The sequence below is a fragment of the Vigna angularis genome, chromosome 3, assembly GCF_016808095.1.
Source record: "Vigna angularis cultivar LongXiaoDou No.4 chromosome 3, ASM1680809v1, whole genome shotgun sequence".
NCBI classification, from domain to species: Eukaryota; Viridiplantae; Streptophyta; class Magnoliopsida; order Fabales; family Fabaceae; genus Vigna; species Vigna angularis.
This window is the reverse complement of record NC_068972.1, coordinates 9,133,039-9,152,823: the sequence shown is the minus strand read 5'-3', so window position 1 is coordinate 9,152,823 and position 19,785 is coordinate 9,133,039. Positions and strand designations below refer to the sequence as shown.

General features: G+C 28.6%; 1 protein-coding gene and 1 long non-coding RNA gene across 3 annotated transcripts; one reads left to right on the top strand and one right to left on the bottom strand.

The window, feature by feature from the left end:
• Positions 1-3,254: 3,254 nt before the first annotated feature.
• LOC108324984 (synaptotagmin-3) lies at positions 3,255-7,694 on the top strand. Of its 2 annotated transcripts, XM_017557952.2 has the most exons (12): positions 3,255-3,628; positions 3,800-3,898; positions 4,018-4,068; positions 4,154-4,277; positions 5,026-5,144; positions 5,251-5,352; positions 5,458-5,532; positions 5,858-5,934; positions 6,313-6,562; positions 6,786-7,157; positions 7,248-7,376; positions 7,470-7,694. In XM_017557952.2, the coding sequence occupies exons 1-12, from the start codon at positions 3,518-3,520 to the stop codon at positions 7,599-7,601; spliced, it is 1,641 nt and encodes a 546-aa protein (XP_017413441.1). In that variant the 5' UTR covers positions 3,255-3,517; the 3' UTR covers positions 7,602-7,694. The 2 variants fall into 2 exon arrangements, with proteins under 2 accessions (XP_017413441.1, XP_017413442.1); XM_017557953.2 differs by lacking the exons at positions 3,255-3,628; positions 3,800-3,898; positions 4,018-4,068; positions 4,154-4,277 and having other exon boundaries at positions 5,036-5,176.
• Positions 7,695-9,971: 2,277 nt separating this feature from the next.
• On the bottom strand, positions 9,972-11,977 carry LOC128195925 (uncharacterized). The gene is made up of 2 exons (XR_008247839.1): positions 11,728-11,977; positions 9,972-10,196 (listed from the first exon to the last, which is right to left on the bottom strand). It is a non-coding gene; the product is annotated as an uncharacterized LOC128195925 (long non-coding RNA).
• Positions 11,978-19,785: the final 7,808 nt, after the last annotated feature.

Sequence of the window (19,785 nt, the reverse complement as noted above, 5' to 3'; positions counted from 1 at the left end):
TGGATTATGATTTCAGAATATTTGAAAACAATTTAAAAAAATATGCGTATACTGGAATCAAAAGTTCTAAATGTTATAATTAACTTTATTGATATTCAATTAAGATAGTTATAAAACTCCAAACAACTGTAATTTTTTTTATAAAGTAATTTTTATTTTAGATAACTAGATAAGCATCAAATGAGAAAAATAAACATCCGGATGGTGGTTTTTTCATTGGTGCTCCTCTACATTCTTGCTCATCATAGGTCTCGTGTTTTCCACCGTCTTTATTATTACGAAAAAGACAATTTAAAATTATATCTAAAATTTATTATTTAAAATTGTTTTAACAACTATGAAAATGATCAAGGAAAGAGAGTTTTGGAAAGGAATATTGTTGTTTGAAATATTTAAATATTACATGTCTATTTACTTTCAGATATTTGTATTAAAATTAATTTATGTTTCAATAACTGTTCAAACTGAAGTTTCAAACATCTTCTTTCTCTTTCCTTTTTTTCTAGCTGCCAAATGTCCGCTAAAGCAACTTTATTATAAACTTCCAACGTGATCATTTTCAAATGCTGACAACTCAGCACACGTTTTCCAACTGTATCAAAAGAAATAAGATATCAAAATAATTACTAAAATAAAACTAAGAAAACAGTTACAAAAATAAAGTTAAATATTTTTTTCTAACATTAAATACTTTTATTTATTATTTATCTCTTCACATAAGAATGTTCAACTCTAATTTAAATGTTAAATAACAAATATTTTATTTATTATGTAATATAAAAAACTTATATTTTTATTAAGGTATTCTTAATTTTTGTTTCACTTAAATAATTTAGATTTATAAATTATTTTTCATTTTATCATACCCTTAATTATATCTCTATTTTCTTTGTGTGATTTCATTTAATGATCAATCAAATTGTTTTTAAAACAAATTGATCGTTTTTTTTAAATATTTTTAATTTTTATTTAATTTTATCATATAATAATATTATTTTGATATTTATATACAATTATTTTTATTTTCTAACTCATTATCATAATTTTAAATTGTATAAAGAATATTTTTACTATAATAAATAATTTTATATAATTATCATTAATCTTTTTATTACCATTCAACCTATTGAAATTCTTCATCGTTAAATTTCAATTATTATTAGTTTAATCTTCATTTTTTATGTGATATTTTTCAAATTATGTGTTATAAATTATTTTAATATATAAAAAAATTAAAAATGGAAGTAAGAAAGAAATTTAAAATATTTTTTAATTTGAATATTTTTTTTTTGTAATTTTTTAAAAATATTTTAAAATTTTACCTACTTTGTTTCATTAATATTTATAAATCTAATAAATGTTTTGGTTTTTATAAAATTTTATCTAGTACTTTATTTTGATAGAATTTAAAAAATGGAAGTAAGGAAAAAATTTTAAATATTTTTTAATTTGAATTTTTTTTCCCTTTTATAATTTTTTAAAAATTATTTTTAAATTTTATCAATTTTTTTATTAATATTTGTAAATTTAATAAATATTTTAATTTTTGTAAAATTTTATTTAGTACTTTATTTAAAATATACACAACTATAATTTCTTTTATAAATATTTGATATTCAAAAAATAAAAAAATTATTTTAATATTGAATAATTGATAATATTATATTTTTTTCTACTATAATTTTTTTATTTTATAATAAATTAATTAATGGACATTAAAAAAACATATAGACACATATATTAATATACTCGTTATCTGATTAAAATGAAAACGAAAAAAAAATTAATACTCAGTTGAATATGAATTTAAGAATAAGAATAATTTTTTTTTATTTGAAGATAAGTATGAAAAATTAAAATTTTATATTCCATTACCATCTCTAAACACCGGTATGGAAGTGGAGAAGAAAAAAAACTAAACAAGTAACGGCAAACTCTCTTGTTATTCGTTTTTCTTTTTCATACTTTTTTCTTTGTCCTTTCTGAGCATTAACTTATCATAAATTACAATTATATTATTTCATTATCTAGTGTTTAATGTCATAAATTACAATTATTTTACTTAATTATCTAGTGAGTAATGCCATGTTTTATACTCTCTTTCTTTCTTTATTTTCCTTTAATTTTTTCGTCTTTATTTAAGACAGTGTACTATTTCTGATATTTATGCGTACACAAACATTTTAATAAATTCTTGAAGGATAAAATTTATGTGAATTTTAAAATATGCGTATGCGGTATTTTTTTTTCTTCAATATTTGATTAAATAGAAAATTAAAAAAGGTTTAACATATTTTGGGTCAATTTTACATTTTATTATTTTAAATATTATTTTCCATGACAGGTTGAAACATTGCGTATATTGCAATGAATATATATCAATTATGATAAAAATAATAAATATCATGGTAGAAATATAAATATAAAGACTAGGTAATTATAATAATTAAATATATTATTAGTCTATAAACTTATACGTAAAATTGAAATTTAGAATTCAATTTTGTTTAAACTTTTTGAATCTTTAAATCTAATGATTGAATATAATTATTTTATCTCATCTCAATTTTTAATGTTAAATAATATATTTTATCAAAGACTAAGCACATATTTAATCATATTTATAATGTTATTACCTAAATACTAAATATTGATTATGCTGATAAATTGAAACATATATTAATATATATTTTTTTCACCATAACAATAATACTTTTTCATGTAATGATCTTAATATCTATAATGTAAAACCAAGAATTTTAGTTGTATTACTTATTTTACTCAAATAAATAAATAATTATCACGACTAAGTTAATCTAATTAATTTTTTGTATATTATTCCTAAAACAACTTCGATTTAATGATTGTACTTTTCAATTAATTTTTTATTTATGATATCAAGTTTCAATAATAAATATGTCAGAAAAAATTGAGTCGATATTAATAAAACTAATTGACATCAATTAATTTTTAATTAATACGAAATTAGTTATGTTCATATTATATTTGAGTTTAGAGGAAATATTATGTTTATAAAAGTGAATATTGGAAAAGATAAAATTCGAGGATGGTTTAAAATACAAATAAATTTATGGAAATTAAAAAATGACGGGAATTAAAACATATTTGACTTCCACAATAATAATTACTAATAAATATAGTTTGAAATAAAAGAAATAGTAGAGTAGCAACTTGGAATGGATGACACATAAGATTTTGTGGTACAAAAAAGGAAGGTGTTCTTTTTTTGGCGTTGAATGTAATAACATAGGCAAAGGCAGGACCTTTGTATTGTATTGCATTGAAGTGAAAACAGAGGGTGGTGCGGTGTCTCTGTTCTTTGGCGCTTTGTCTCTGTTCTTTGGCGCTTTCATTCGTAATCTTTCTCAAACACATCGCACCCTTCTAGTGTTTCTCGCTTTCCTCGGAAACTCTTAAATCATTTTCTTGGGTTTTTCTCCTCTGCTCAGTTTCACCACCATTCACTTCTTCTTCTCCTTTCACCCAAAGCATCCAAATGGGGCTGCTGAGCAGTTGCTTCGGGATTATCGGTTTTACTCTTGGGATACCTATTGGACTCCTCGTCGGCTTCTTTCTCTTTGTCTACTCAGAAACCAAACTCGTCAAGGTTAATAACTTCTTGCATGTTCGTTATATTTTATTCGAATTCTTTTCTCCGTCACATGCATTTCTTCTGATCACTTCGGGGGAAACGATTTTGGGGTTTACTCCTGTTTTTCGTTTTGAATTCTGGGTGATATTCAAAATCTGATATTTTTTTATTTATTCAATGTTGCAGGACCCTGTTGTTAGGCCGATTAGTGAATTGGGCCCACATGCTTTGGAGGAACTTCTACCAGAGATTCCTCTCTGGGTGAAGACACCTGAATTCGAACGAGTTAGTTTTTGTGAATTGTGATATTATAATTTTTTTGTTTTCTTTTTGGGTTTTATTTTTTTTTTAAGGTTTACGACGATGGTGGTGTTACTGTGTTATTGATTTTGTATGTTCTTCAGATTGATTGGTTGAACAAGTTTTTGTCGGATATGTGGCCTTACTTAGACACGGTATTTCAGTGATTCCATTTCGATTTGGGTTTCATGGTGCTCCTGTTGGATGATTCTTCAATGATATTTTCGTTTTGGTGTCCAGGCAATCTGTAAGATTATTAGAAGCACGGCACAGCCGATATTTTCTGATTACATTGGGAAGTATCAGATCAAAGCAATTGAGTTTGACAAGTTAAGTCTTGGTACTCTTCCTCCTACCATCTGCGGTAAGTCTTTTTTCACATCATCCCGATCTTTTGTGCAAATACTTAATTCAAATTTCTGTTCCGCAAACACCAGTGTTTGTCTTATAATCTGTGAAATTTCACCATCCAAAGTGGAATTTCAGATTAGAACATGGTTAGTAACTATAGTTTCACCCAGGACATTTTTAACCAATCCATTTCAGCAAAAGGTACACAAATACAGATTGACATTAATGTCATGTAATCTATCTTGGAAATGAACGAGAAGGTTGTCTTGAGAGTCCCAGAGATTTTTAAGTAATTGTAGTGCTTTTTTCCTTTTTCTTTTCTTTTGCATCTTGGGTGCAAGAGTGAGCACGCGTTGAGTGAAATTACTGGGTGATTATACTAGGAAAGGCAAAGGGAGTTATACTCTTGACTGCAATAAACCAGAACATAAATATTTGATATATCTCTATTGTAATCTCACTGGCATCTGTCAAGAGTCTTTTGCATAAAAATGCATGATTAAGGATGAATCCTTTGGATGTTTGAAGTACAAATTAACATCATAAAATAAATTTCACTTGAATAATTCCTGGTGAGAAAAACAGCATTTTACTATGTGCTTTTCCATCCATCCTCAGAAAAGGCTAATTTACCTTATATAAGTTTGCAGAACATTTTATTGGTGCCTTTACCATCTGACAGGTTATAGGACGTATTACGATCTAGTTAAAGTAGTACTATACTGTTTTTTGTTTTAAATTCCTACATGGTAATTTTGCAGGTATGAAAGTTGTAGAAACAAATGAAAAGGAATTGGTGATGGAACAAGTTATCAAATGGGCTGGCAATCCAAACATAGTGTTGTCTTTGTATGTGTCATCTTTGAAGATCACCGTTCAGGTCAGATAAGCCTTGAGGCACAATCCTAAATGGTAAATGTTTTTTCTTTTTTGAGATCCTTCTAGATGATGCTTTCCTTCTGGAAATTCATTTTGATTCTTTGCAGTTGGTGGACGTACAAATATTTGCAGCACCACGAATAACTTTAAGACCTTTGGTGCCTACATTTCCATGTTTTGCAAATATTGTGGTATCTTTGTTGGAGAAGGTAAACGAAACACTTTACTCAAGCCTATTTTCATTTCTTGCCTTTTCTGATGTTTAAAGTTAGAAGAAATTCTTTCTTATGTAATTAATTATGTTTAATTTCCAGCCTCACGTGGACTTTGGGATGAGAGTATCTGGAGGGGATATCATGTCAATACCCGGTATCTATATATTTGTACAGGTGCTTCCCTCTGTTTTTATACCTTCTGATTTTAATTTCTATTTGCATTAGTATATTTGTAGTATTGAACTTACTGGTAAATTATGGTTAACCACTACGTTCTTGTGGCTCTAGTTTGTGCATAATGCACTAGTCCTGTGCTCATTTAATCTTCAGTTATTTAGTGATCTGCTGGATTATTTACACCCCTGCATAAATTTATAAAGGGCTATTTTTGTTGCTACTTTCTTGTCATCATATTTTTCTTTCCTGCATTTCCAATTTCCATTATATTTCATAACTCGATTCGAGTTCGAGACCTAACAAACATAGTTGTTGCATACAGGATACAATAAAAAAACAAGTTGCAAATCTCTATCTCTGGCCTCGAACCCTGGAAATTCCTATTCTTGATGAATCAATGTAAGTTTGTATCCAATGATGAGAGTTCTATGTGTTAACAATATTAATTTTTTTCTGGCCTATGACCTTTCTAAAATTTTATCCTGCCTTTTAAAATTATACATAAACAAAAAATGTTTCCTGCTACTTATCTGAAGTTGAAGGATGACTTGTCTTCAAACGCTCATAAAGGTGATAACATGTTCTTTTTCAGTGTTCTACTGTTGAAGGAATTACACAAAAACTGCTATCCAATATCTTACTAGAAATATGTTATTATTTAAAACATGATCTATGAAAAATGTTGTTAAAAGAAATTCTGCATTGCTGATGTTTAAGTTCAAAATCTGTCTGTTCTATGAAAAATGGTTCCTGATGCTTTCCTCACATCTCTTATAGGGTGGTAATGAAGAAGCCCGTGGGGATATTACATGTGAATGTGGTTCGTGCTCAAAAGCTCTTAAAGATGGATTTGTTGGGAACTTCTGATCCTTACGTTAAACTAAGTCTTACAGGAGACAAACTTCCAGCAAAGAAAACCACTGTCAAGAGAAAGAATTTGAATCCTGTGTGGAATGAGAAGTTCAAGATTGTTGTAAAAGACCCTCAATCTCAAGTTCTTCAATTACAAGTTTATGACTGGGACAAGGTTTTCCTGTCTTTCATCTGTTACTTGTTCAATTTTGACAGAAAAAGCGTATCATAAAAATCTTATCCATAATAGTATCTTTCTTCAATCTTGTTCTTCATCTCTGTCCATTTGATCCAATGACATCAGTTGAAGAAATCAAATACTTTTTTTGGTCAAAAGTTGTTGGTGACTTTGCAATTTCTCATGCCCATGATTTTTTTGTTAATTGTATTCTTGTAAGGTTGGTGCACATGATAAGCTGGGAATGCAATTAGTCCCTCTGAAGGTTCTTAAGCCGTATGAGAATAAAGAGTTCACACTGGATTTACTGAAGGACACAAATCTGAATGAAACTCCAAACAAGAAGCCTAGAGGGAAAATTGTGGTGGATTTGACTTTTGTTCCTTTCAAAGAAGACAGCAGCAAGTTTGGTGGACCTTCTGAAGGATATAGCAGGAAGGAAAGTGGAATCGATGTTGTATCCGATGATGAAGTTCAAGAAGGAGCAGGTTTGCTTTCAGTTGTTATAATAGAGGCAGAAGAGGTTGAGGGGGAACATCACAACAACCCATTTGCAGTGCTCACCTTTAGAGGGGAAAAGAAAAGAACAAAGGTACACCTTTTCCTTCAGTATGTACAATTTGATTCAGGCAACTTTTTATGTTCATCACAAAATTTATTCCAAAATTAAATTTTTTTACAGATGATGAAGAAAACTCGTCACCCGCTATGGAATGAAGAATTCCAATTCATGCTAGAGGAGCCTCCTCAACATGAGAAGATACACATTGAGGTCCTGAGCAGGAGGAAGAACTTGAGTTTTCTGTCAAAGGTAGACAGATTTATTGAAATTTGATTTTTTGATAAATTGAATGAATGTATTTATAAGCGTTAATTAGGTTGTTTGATTGTGTATGGTATGCAGCAAGAAAGACTGGGGCATGTGGAGATTAACCTTAGGGATGTGGTGCACAATGGTCGCATTAATGACAAATACAATCTTATAAATTCAAGGAATGGAGTGATGCATGTTGAGATAAGATGGAAGGTGGTTTAAGAAATCAAACTATATACCGGAGTTCACATATCTACAACACATTTTCTCTTTTCCACCAACATTTTTGGTACAGATATCTGTATATATATATATATATATATATATATATATATATATATATATATATATATATATATATATATATATATATATATATTCAATCAAGTGTTGTAAAACTTTCTCGTAAAAACGTTGTTTCTAATAATCTACCAAAATATATAATTAGAAGAAACTCTTTAAATAGTTCATTTTTAAACTAATTAAAAATATATTAAATGCTCTTGCTCCTTCACAAAACCCAAAATATATACAACACAATCCTTTTAAACTAGAATATGTGTCCATTAATTAAAGTAAAATTCCTTTTTAATTTGAATATGTTACTTTAAAACCATTTAAAGAGAATTTTATTTCGATTTAAATTGTATAAAAAAATTATTTTCTTACTTGATAAATGAAAAAAACAATTTAAGTATAATATTTTATATACTCTTTTTATATGATAGAGGATCAATTGGTAAAATATTAGTGCAAAGTCCGAAAGATAGTTTTCAGAGAAAAAAACAATAGTTAAAAGTATATTTCAATTTTATGTTTTTCTTCTAGTTATACCAAACAAGATTATTATTTAAATTAATTTATAGTTTTTTTTTTCAAAAGTAACTACTTATTAGTTTTTCACTTTTATTTTAGCATTTTAGTCAAATTCATCCCAATCCCTCTTTCAAAGTAAGAAAGATGCTTCATATTGACGAGAGAGAATTTAATCCAGTTGCAACTACTAAATTAGTTTTTAGGTGTAAGAAAATTGATTCATTAAATAATGAAACCTGGATATTTTTAAATCTTTATAGCAAGTAAATATGTCATAAATGCTTTATCTTTCTTAATAAAAGCATTAAATATCTTTCTTAAAGTACTAGTTAACCAACATGGAACATAATATAAAAGATTTCATTCTTCTAAACAAGAATAACTTCTAGCTGGGAGATTCGATTTTAAAGGCATTAGAAAATCAGGTTTAAAGTTAACGAAAAATAGTAATTATATTTTTAATTTAAAACTATATTTAAAAGAATTTTATTTTTTACTTTTTTTAAATTTTAATTCTCTAAAAAATCCATATTTTTCCTTTATAATTTTGTAATGATTTTTTTTTAATTATTGACTTGGATACTACTAAGGAAGTCGTATCTTGAATAAAATTTTTATTATGATTAATTTGGTATTTTCTTTATATTTTTAGCTCTCTTTTATTCTCATTTTTTAGAAAACCCATCACATATATGATCGATTGAGAAAAATAAAAACGTTTACTAACCTAAGTTTATAATGATATACTTGTTTTTTATGTTTCAATTTTGGAGAGCAACTTATAAGATATTTGAGCATCTCCATCTTAATTTTTTCTTAAGGGATATACTCCTAAGAAAAGTTAACTTGAATTATTCAATTGGGTTGATAGCAATTTAATGGAGAAAGAATAAAGGATGGGAAATCTTGTATTTTTTAACCTTAGCTTTACAAAATTTAGAATTTTTGTATGCTGAGATGCTTGATTTCTTTTTGACAAACTATATAGTTACAAATATAATGATTTGATAAATATTTGAAACCAGTGTCGAAGATAAGAATATAGCTTTTAAACCTTTTTTTTTGGCATTTTTAGTCCATAATTGAGAATAATTAAAAAGCGGTATCAACTTCATAAAAGTATATTATATTTGGTTGAATAAATGGCGTTGAATGGTAGACTTTATTTCAATTAAGTTTTGATTCAATTTGAGTTAGTTCTTGATTTGTCAATATTTATATATCATGTTTAAGCGACAAAATTATTTAATTGAGTAAGTTTTAAGTTATGTAATTGAATGTTGTTGAAGAATCTTATATCTCAATTTTCTCATATAATGACTTTTTAATGTTACCCCTAATCAATCACTAAAAAATTGCTTACTTTCAAGTATTGAAAATCAATTTACCAATTTAAATTTCGGTCCGTAATATGAACAATTTTTAATTTAATAAAAATGGTTTTCACTGATCACAAATAAATACAATTTTTAATTCAATTAAAATATTTCTTAGTACCTATATTGATGACAAAAATACAAACATTTAAAGAACAATATATCTTGGCTAAATCAATGGAAAAAAAATACACATTATATGTTTGTGGCTAAAAAGATAATTTGAATATTTTAGCGAAAAAAATATCGGTGACTAATCTTATTTAAACATTTTACCTATTTATAAACAATATTTTAACCTGTTTATAAACAATTTTCTAACCTATATATAAATACTACTGTAACATCCCGATTATATACGTCATGCATATATAATAAAGACGTCATCATGCATAATATAGGAAAGCAGTCAAGAGTTAATTCAGTATTACAGTCATCCTTAGAATAGTGCGGAAATCACGACTAGAGTACAAGGGTTTCTCCAAGGGAAATACAGGGAATTTAAAACTTAAATTACACACGAGTTCTCCCAAACATTAAGAATTCACGAAATAAGACTAGTTATTCTGAGCTGCAACACTACCGTCTTCATCAAGAGCTGCTCCCAAAGTATCCTCCTCACCATCTGCTCTCATCCAAGTGGATGATCATCGCCAAAGAACATACGCAAGCAAATACAAACAAGCAAGGGTGAGCTAGATATAAAAAGCATGTTATAAAATTTCACACGGCATGCAAAAATCATCCAAACCTAGTAAACTCACATCACTAGACTTATTACTTTATACCCCGACTTGTTGCTTTATAAACCGACTCGTCCGGACTAGAATGATTGCCGAGCTATGGTGGGTCGTGCACTCGTGGTGGCCTCTACTGCTTTGCAAAGCCATTGCCAATGGGTTTCACCCTACCACACTCACGAGGTTAGTCCGTTATTACTCACCTTGGAGCATACTGGAAGCCTCCAAGACTAGGACCTCCTGCTACTCCTCACCACATGAATCAATCTTCTCTAATTGAGAATGACAGACCATTGGAGTTTCAGGATAACCCCCAAGACTGAGCTCCCATGCAAATCATCCCACACACAATAAGGGCACCACCATGTATCCTCTCCTTGAAGATCATGGAATTACGTCCAATAAAATAGGGCACCACCATGTAATCTCCCTTGAGATTCATGGAATTACGTCCATGAATTATAGTGTTACTTTGAACCTTATCCCAAGTCATGAATAACCCGAAAGTACCGTATTATCCCAGTAAATCTAACATACCTCATACTATTCACATATTTCATATCACAGCATATATATATATTTCAAACATTCTGCACATAATTCAATTAAGAGAGAAATGAACTTAAAACAAAATTACTATTTGGACGAACGTTATTCGCCGAACGGTACTGGACGAACGCTTTTACCAAAGGCCGAACGCTATTCCTCAACAAAGCCGAACGCTGAGATTGATATTTAGGCCGAACGCTCGAATCGAGTACTGAGGCCGAACGCTATACTCACCAGAACGAACGCTCGAAGAACGCTCAATATATATCTTAAGGACGAACGCTCAACATGTCACTAAGGACGAACGTTCACTAGGACGAACGCTCACTAGGACGAACGCTCAGTGGGACGAACGCTCACTGGGACGAACGCTCACTGGGACGAACGCTCACTGGACGAACGCTCACTGGACGAACGCTCACTGGACGAATGCTCACTGGACGAACGCTCTCTCAGATTGAAGGACGAACGTCACACTCAAATTGAAGGACGAACGCTACACTTTAAGGACGAACGCCAACGCTCGTCAAACTGAAAGGCGAACGCTCAGCATATTATGGCCGAGCTTTGTGGACGAACGTCTCAAATTGGCCGATCCGGACGAACGCTCAGAACGAAAACCGAACGTTCAGAATTTGGTTATTTTGGACAAACGTTCAGAAAATACCGAACGTTCAGAAATTTGGTCGACCACTATTTGGTCGAACCCCAATTTTTAGACGAACGGCGTTTCTGCAGAATTCTGCAGAATCGCGTGCAGTGTTCCAGAAACTCAGAAAAACTTCATTTTTCAACCCAAAAATACCCAGATTTGCATCAAACACAGCATAATTCAACAATCAAAACGAAAAATCTAGCTCCCCTTACCTCTTGAAGATTTCCCTTGTGAATCTTTGAATCTATCCCCCTCAAGGCTTGCAGCACCAAGCAACTCCAGCAACTCTAGCAACTCTGAACTTCACCTCCTTCACAAATTTTTGCAGCAAGGATTTTCTTCCCATTTCAGAACCCAACACCCCCTTATATCTTCCACGTCTGCAGCTTGTTGAATGGTGCCAAAACATGAGAGGGGAATCACGGACGTTTGTCTCCTTTATTTTCTCAATAAAACAAAACTTCATTTCTTTCTATGGGCGGTTGCACTGATTGCTTCTTCCATCCTTTTCAAACTAATAATAATAAAAGAAAGGGGTCCTTACAACTACAAATCTAATTATTTTAAAAATAGCAATCAACTTCAATATATAATAAGAATAATATAAAAATTAAAAATATGTTACACGAACTAACATAAAACGAAAATAAAAATAATCCTAAATAAATATACAAATTTTAAAGTCATCGTATAAAATAAACACTGTTACAACAATTAATATATAAAAATTGGGAAAGGGAGTAAAAGTTTTGAAAAGAATAAAAGTACATTGGACTTTAAGTGAGAGATAATAACATGCAAAACAAATTTTCTCTTAACCCAGTTAGTTGAAAAAGCACACAATTGAAATACAACTTGAAAACAATGCAACATTAAAAAATATATTTATGTGAACTAAACAATGAGATCACATGACAAACATATCCTACCAACCAGAGAAAATGAGGTCAACTGAATATTTAGTAATCGGTCGCTAATTACTATATTAAATATATTTTAGCGATAAAAAAATTCAATCACTATTATGTTAAAAATATTTGGTGACCAACAAAATTCAATGACTAATATAATATTTAGTTTGGTTGTTAATTACTATATTAAACATATGTTATCAATTAACAAGTTTTTGTGACTAATACAGTATTTATTTTTGTGGATTAAAACATTACATTTAGCGACAAAAGTTTTTTTTGTCATTAATTATAATATTAAATATATTTTAGTGACCAATAAATTTTCAATATCTAACAAAATGTTTATTTGGGACACTAATTCAGTTACTAAAAACATTTTTCTTTTTTTCATATAAATAATTACCGATTTAGCGATTATATGTTATTTGCTGAAATTTTCTATTATTATTTCAATTGCTAATAAAATTGTTGTTCCTAAAAAGTAATCAATCACTATTTTGGTCGTGAATTTATGACGAATGTTATTTGTTGACTATTTTTTGTTACAAATAACAAATTACTTATTTCGATCGCTAAAAGACTTGTTTTTTTTTTAAATTTAGTAAATTTGAATTGAGATACGTGTTGATTAATTTGATTAAGTAAAAAGTAGATACTTGAATTATAATGTAACTTAGTTTGATTGTATAATTATTGGAATTATTATTTAAAGGAAATATAAATATTTTACTAATGAATAAATCATATAAATTAATATATTAGATAGTAAGAAACTAATAAAGATTTTGCACAAGACTTTACAAATTGAGTTAGATGTTAGTCTTTGGTTATTGAAAGTTCCACATCAACTAAAGATAAGATTAATTTATAATATATAAGTGAATATAAATCTCACCTTACAAACTGATTTTGTGGGATTGAGTTAGACTTAAAGTCAATTTCTTAACATAGTATTAGAGCTATGGTTAGAGGATATTCTAGCGATATTTGTTGTTTGTTGGACGGCGTGAGGGTAGTGTGTTGGAGGTCCCATATCGACTAGAAATAAAACCAATTTATAATATATATAAGTGGGTGCAAATTCCACTTTTTAACCTACTGAGTCTTTAATTAACTTAATTTTTATACTTTGAAAGAAGCCAAACTTATAGTTATTTGATAATATTTATTATGACAAAGCTTGATATGTCATGTGATTTAGTTTTGGTAACTTTGTTGAAGCAATGAGATTGAATTTTTGACAATAATAATATGAATGAGTTGTGGTTGAGTTTATCAATTTTTTTGTAGTCAATTATATTACAATTATGATAATATAACATTCAACGAAATTGTAGATAGAAATAATAATCCAAAATCCACACAAATATATATATATATATATATATATATATATATATATATATATATATATATATATATATATATATATATATATATATATATATATATACTTTCATACATATGTACAAATACATGTCATCCAAAACACATTATCAAAACTCATCATATAAAATATGAGAAAGAGCTAAAGGTTTTCATTTATTTCATTCCTTTTCAAATTCTTATGCTCAAATAGACGTAAAAAAATTGGCCGGAAAGGAAATAAAACTTCCATCAAAACTCAAGTCGAAGCTTAAATTTAATAACTATTAATTCAATAAATTTACCATCAAATCTTCGTAATCTAATTTCACATTAAAAAAAACCTTAATAATTTTTTCCAATTCAATACTTATAACTTTAATATAAAATTTTAAATTTAAACCTATTAGCTTGAGTCCCTTTTACTTTAAGGTAGAGATTGAAGAAGATGAAAAAGAAAAGAAAAAAAAAAAACAACACTGAAAATTCTCTTTATTAACCATTTCACTAAGAAATGGAAAAGAGAACCAAGAAAAGGAATGAGAGATAGTATAAAAAGTTTAGAGAAAAATGATGGATTGGAGGTGCATCATTGCAAGATCGGGACCCCAATGCCAGTATTGGATTTCATGAAAGGAAATGTTCGAAAACATGGGTCAAACGTCCTTAGGATTTTTAATATATTTTAATCAAGGTTAAAATGAGGATATTTCATTTTATGGGGATGCAAGAAGAAAAAAAGAGAGATCCAGGAAGAAAGATTCTGAAATTTGAAAGAACTCCTACAGTCCAACAAAAAATTAGCCAGACAAAAACGAATTGGGATTAGAGAATGTCTTTATGCACCTCCATAATTTCTACCTATATCTTCATACATTTCAAAACTATAATTTTATTCTCTCTTTTTTTCATTTTCAATTCCGAAATAGAAAATTAAAAAATATTTTCAAATATACAATTTAAAATATAAATATTTAATTTTTAATTATATAATCTAAATATGAAATAAAAAATACATTATGAAATTGGAAATATATATTTTATATTTTGAATTATACCTTTCAATTTTTATTTTATATTTCAGCTTATGCAATCCCAAATACAAATTTTGAAATCTAAATTATACAAAATGTAAAATAAAAATACATTTGAAGAAAGATTATTTTACGGTAGGTGGAGGAATAAGGAAATCCATAATTTGTCTGCGCATATGTGTAATTTTTAAAATGATTATTTTACGGTTTTACAAAATGATTTTCAAATGATCTGTTGTAGAGATTTTCTGAAACAAACTTTCTACAATTTAATATGATTTGCATAACAGGATTTATAAACAGGAATTCTGAAATGTGATTTCTGTAACAAATGCAATATCTTTTGAAATAAGTTTTTAAGAATGAACTTTCCAAATTAAGTTTTTCAAAATACATGAAATGTATTGGAAAGAAGTTTTTGGTACAAGCTCTTTTTCAGCAATATGTTCTCTCTTTCTCTCTGTTTCTTATGATGCAATGCTGGAAAACATAGTGGTAATATGGTGAAATGAGAAAAGATATCTAAATCTTTTTGTTGTTAGTATGCGATGCAGAAGCAAAAGCCTTATGAAGATTGTCAAAATTTTCCAGAAATGGTAGCAATATGGCCACTTCTGTTGTTTGGGCCGAATAAAAATGGAGATGAAAGTTGGGCCTTCACACGTGTGACGTCATATTTGGACTGAATAATGGCCCACATGTCACCACCGATAAATAGAAAAGTTTCTTTTCAAGGTGGACCCAAAAATTCGACATCCCCTTTCCTTTTTCTATTTTTTTGGTAAGCTTTTCTCTCTCTTTCTGATCCCAAATAAATAAATAATTGCTATACTCTTCTTCTGAATTGAGTAGACTTAATTTCTCTATTTTGATTTATGAATTTTGTGAAAGGTTTCATAAGCAATAGATTATTTTTGGTAGGACTTTTTAAGCAATAGAAGATAGAAACCCAGTGCATCCTATTTCCAGCTTTAGTTTTTTGTGAAAGACCATGATTAAAAAAAAGGGTCTTTTTGGTTGTCGAAACAGTGTTAATTTTCTTGGGAATTATTTTCTGAGGCAATGATGTGAATCAAGAAAAAAAGCTCCTAAAAATGTTAACTACATAGCAGAGTAGGAAACAAAAGAGATGCACGCATAGTAAAGGAGAATGAATTCACTCTAGGGTAATGCCAACATGAAAATTGAAAAGAACCCAATGAGACTACTTCTCTGGCAAAGATTTACATGAACCTTCTTTGCATGTTTGTCAGGTATTTGATGTGTTTCAGGTACAGCTATGCAGAGAACACAAGCAAGCAAACAAGCTAGCTAGCAAACACTAAAATTAAATAAAAGGAAGCTTAGAAAGAGATTTGCATTTGCACAATCTCGGACAACGATATTTTCAACATATGGACCCACAGAATGTATGGATTAGGTTTGACTTGTTCATTATCAACACATGTTACATCATAATTAACAAAAGCCACTGTTCTTTGATTCTTCCCTTTGCTACATCTGCGTGGTTGCAACTCCTTTTAATATCTCTCACTCTTAATATATATCTTTCGAGATTTCCATACGAATAACAACAACAGCAGCAATAATAAGAATTCGAAATAATATCATAACTTTATGGACAAAATAAAAAACAACATGTAGTGCTTGACCTTTATATCTGCTGATATTCTTTCACTATCACCATCTCCAATCAGCGCCAAGAAAATTGTTATCCTTTGTACACAATAAACTAACTTATCTTAAACACCTTCCATTAAGCATAAGTCACGAGCAGTGTGAAAAATATTTTAAGCTTTGCTACTTCCAATTCAGTTTTTCCTTTGACATAATGTAAGTGTTTACTATCTTTGGTAATGACAGATTTTATCAGAACATTATTTCATTTGATTCTGTATTTCTGTGAAATGAATTTGAAGTTTGGTTTGAAGACATAAATATGGAGAAGTGAGAAAAGTGGGAGGCAGCATGAGAGGTGAGGTTCTCTAATACACTAAAAAAGGTTGAGCTTTCTCGTTGACTTAGCATAAAGTCTGGCAATTTGGAGGTAGTAAAGGGAATCCTATCCCCTCCCCACAAAGGGTTTGATGAGGATTCTTTGTTAATGGTTCTCCACTCATTACCAGGAAGAAGCTCTGATGGAAAAAACCCATTTTCTCTCTCTTTTTCATAGGCTCTCCCTCAAGGTGTGTGAGGCATGTGTGCCCTCAAAAGGAGGGAGTGAATTGAAAAGTAGTCACTGTCTTTGTTCCTTATTGATGGTCTCTTGTGGGGGAGAGGAATAACTTTTTGCATCCTAGAAAGATTAGGGTTTTTCTCTTTTACTTTTACGTATATATATATATATATATATATATATATATATATATATATATATATATATATATATATATATAAATAAAAGATGGTCTTTTGAGAGAGTAAAGTGAGTGGGAATAGGCAACACCACTCAAAGCTACCTCACCATGATCATTTTTCTCTTCCTATTCTATCTCATCTATGGATTTTCATTCTTCCTTCGAACACCAATACAACAAAATCCTTTTGATTCTCCCAATACACCAATTCTTCCATATTTTTCAAAAGCATTTCAAACAACCTCACCACTAACTAGGTTTTGGATGCTATATACATTATTCACATGCACTGCTCCATAACCATGCCATGTACACATCATGCACCAAATTTCAAACACATCCATTATTTTGTGATGGTGGGCACAGAACAAATCAATCCACAAAAAGCATATATTCTTCTTCCTAACTTTCCACTCATATTTTAAATCAGGTTTCGTCATTGATCAACATGAAACGGTGATGCTTTTGTAAATTGGAACCTTTTCTTAATTAAAGTCAACTCTTCTAGTTTGCTTCCAAGGATATGCTCTTATCTGTCATGCAGAACAAAGTACTGTAATTATTTATGTAAACTTGCAGATCGTTACTGCAGAAATGACGGAGTCAAGTCAAATGTGGTCTGGAAGATATGGGCCGTGAAAAATTGAAATGATCAAACCCTAACAAACTGTTTTGTTGGAGAGAGTTTTCTAGAAAATCACAAAGAGAATTTTCTATTGCTCTTATATATGTGCATTCCATTTTTGCAATAAATTCAAGTTTTTTATTATGCAGAAATTTCAAGGCTCTAGATTTTGACCATTCATTGCCAGTTTTGAGGCTGTGGTTCATTGACCGATATTAATTACCTTGATTTTCATAAATTTAGAAAAATATGCAGCACGACAAATAGTTTGAGATGTTCAAGGAGAACTTTACAGAAGACTTCATTATTATAATTATTACAAGAGATAACAAATGTTTTAATACCAAACTGGCTTACTCAACCTACTCTGGAACTTCTCCTTTCGACTGTTTCATATTTCAGCATCGTGTGGTGTGTGTTGAAAAGAGATAACCAAAAGGGTGTTGATTTCCTAAAATAATAAGTTTGCAGAAAATTGTTTTAATAATGCCACAATATAGGGTTAATAATAGTATAAAATAAAGGAAAAACAAAATTTAATAACTTTTTTTTACAACCTTTTTACAATAATATACTGTGATAGCTTGTAATTGTTTCATTTAAAATATACATACCACAGTGACACATAATTTATTATTGTAAAAAAGTTGTTACCATATCTTATTTCTAAAACAAATGATATCTTGACATATCAAAAGGTGTAAAAAAACATGAAAAAAGCTAAATACTTCAAATATATTGTAATAAATTAAATTTCTAAGGTTAAGAAAACCATTCTAATAAGTATGTTAATTAGCCCTCAAAGAAATTATTAAGTAGGAGGGTTTGATTCATAGAAAGAACATTTAATAATCTAATTTAGAAAATAATATAATTTTCACCATTTGTAACAATAAAAAATATGATTTAACAATAATAAAATAAATATTATTTATTTTATTTTATAAATATTAAATTAATTATTCTTTAAAATGTTAAATAATATGGCTTATTTTTTAAAAATATTCTAAAAAATAATTTATGGATTTAAAAAATTTAGAAAAAGAAGAAAAATTCAAAACTATTTATTTAATTGACTAAACTAGATCAACAATTAATAAAGATGAGATGAGTTCAAACGAGCTGAGTCTAATGAAAAATATAAATTCAACTTAATCTAACTTGAAATTTCGTTTGTTTGATTTGGTAATAGATTTATGCAAATCAATTTAACTTGGCTTGATTACACTCCTAACAATTGGATAAATAAATTAAATAATTAATTGTATTATTAATTTATTAGCATACTTACCTGATTGCGACTGGATTTCTATATAGAAGGATTTTTTTTAATGCTTAAGTCAATAAGAAATTTTCGTAAAATAATTATGAGATAAGAAATTTCCTGTAAGGTCATATATTTATAGCATTATAGCATTAATGTGGGAAAAATATACATATATGATTAATGAATTCTATTGTTCTAAATTAATTTTATTTATATAGTAAATCATATATCCTTATGCTTAGTTTGAACCATTTTGCGTCTCTAAGTAACAATAATAACATTATAAATATGGATTGAATACGTAGAATACAAATAAGGAAGAGTTTGATATATCTTATTAAAATTTAATTATTTATATAAAATTTTATTATATATATTTCATAAATTTATTTTTGAACCTTGACGTTATCAGTACTTCCAAAAAGAAAAATTATTTGACTATTCTAAATTTTAAAAAGTATTCACTGTCTTATATTTTTTATTATTAATAATTACATCTTCTTACTTCACTATTTAAAATAAAACTCATACTAGAAACTTTAATAAATCTAATTTAAGTAATAAAACTTGTTAAATGAATGTACAAAACTACAATATAATTAAAATACGTAAATTAAATGTTCTATATTTATAAATATTAACATACAGTGATCAACTTGAAAAAAAAAAAGCAATATGAATATACAGCAATCTCTACCCACTTTTAAA

Bases quoted from the DNA above. Each gene is read 5' to 3' on its own strand.
- LOC108324984 (XM_017557952.2), top strand. From the start codon at position 3,518: ATGGGGCTGCTGAGCAGTTGCTTCGGGATTATCGGTTTTACTCTTGGG. The intron at 3,629-3,799 runs GTTAATAACTTC...TCAATGTTGCAG, and splicing joins CAGAAACCAAACTCGTCAAG to GACCCTGTTGTTAGGCCGAT. The intron at 5,533-5,857 runs GTGCTTCCCTCT...TGTTGCATACAG, and splicing joins GTATCTATATATTTGTACAG to GATACAATAAAAAAACAAGT.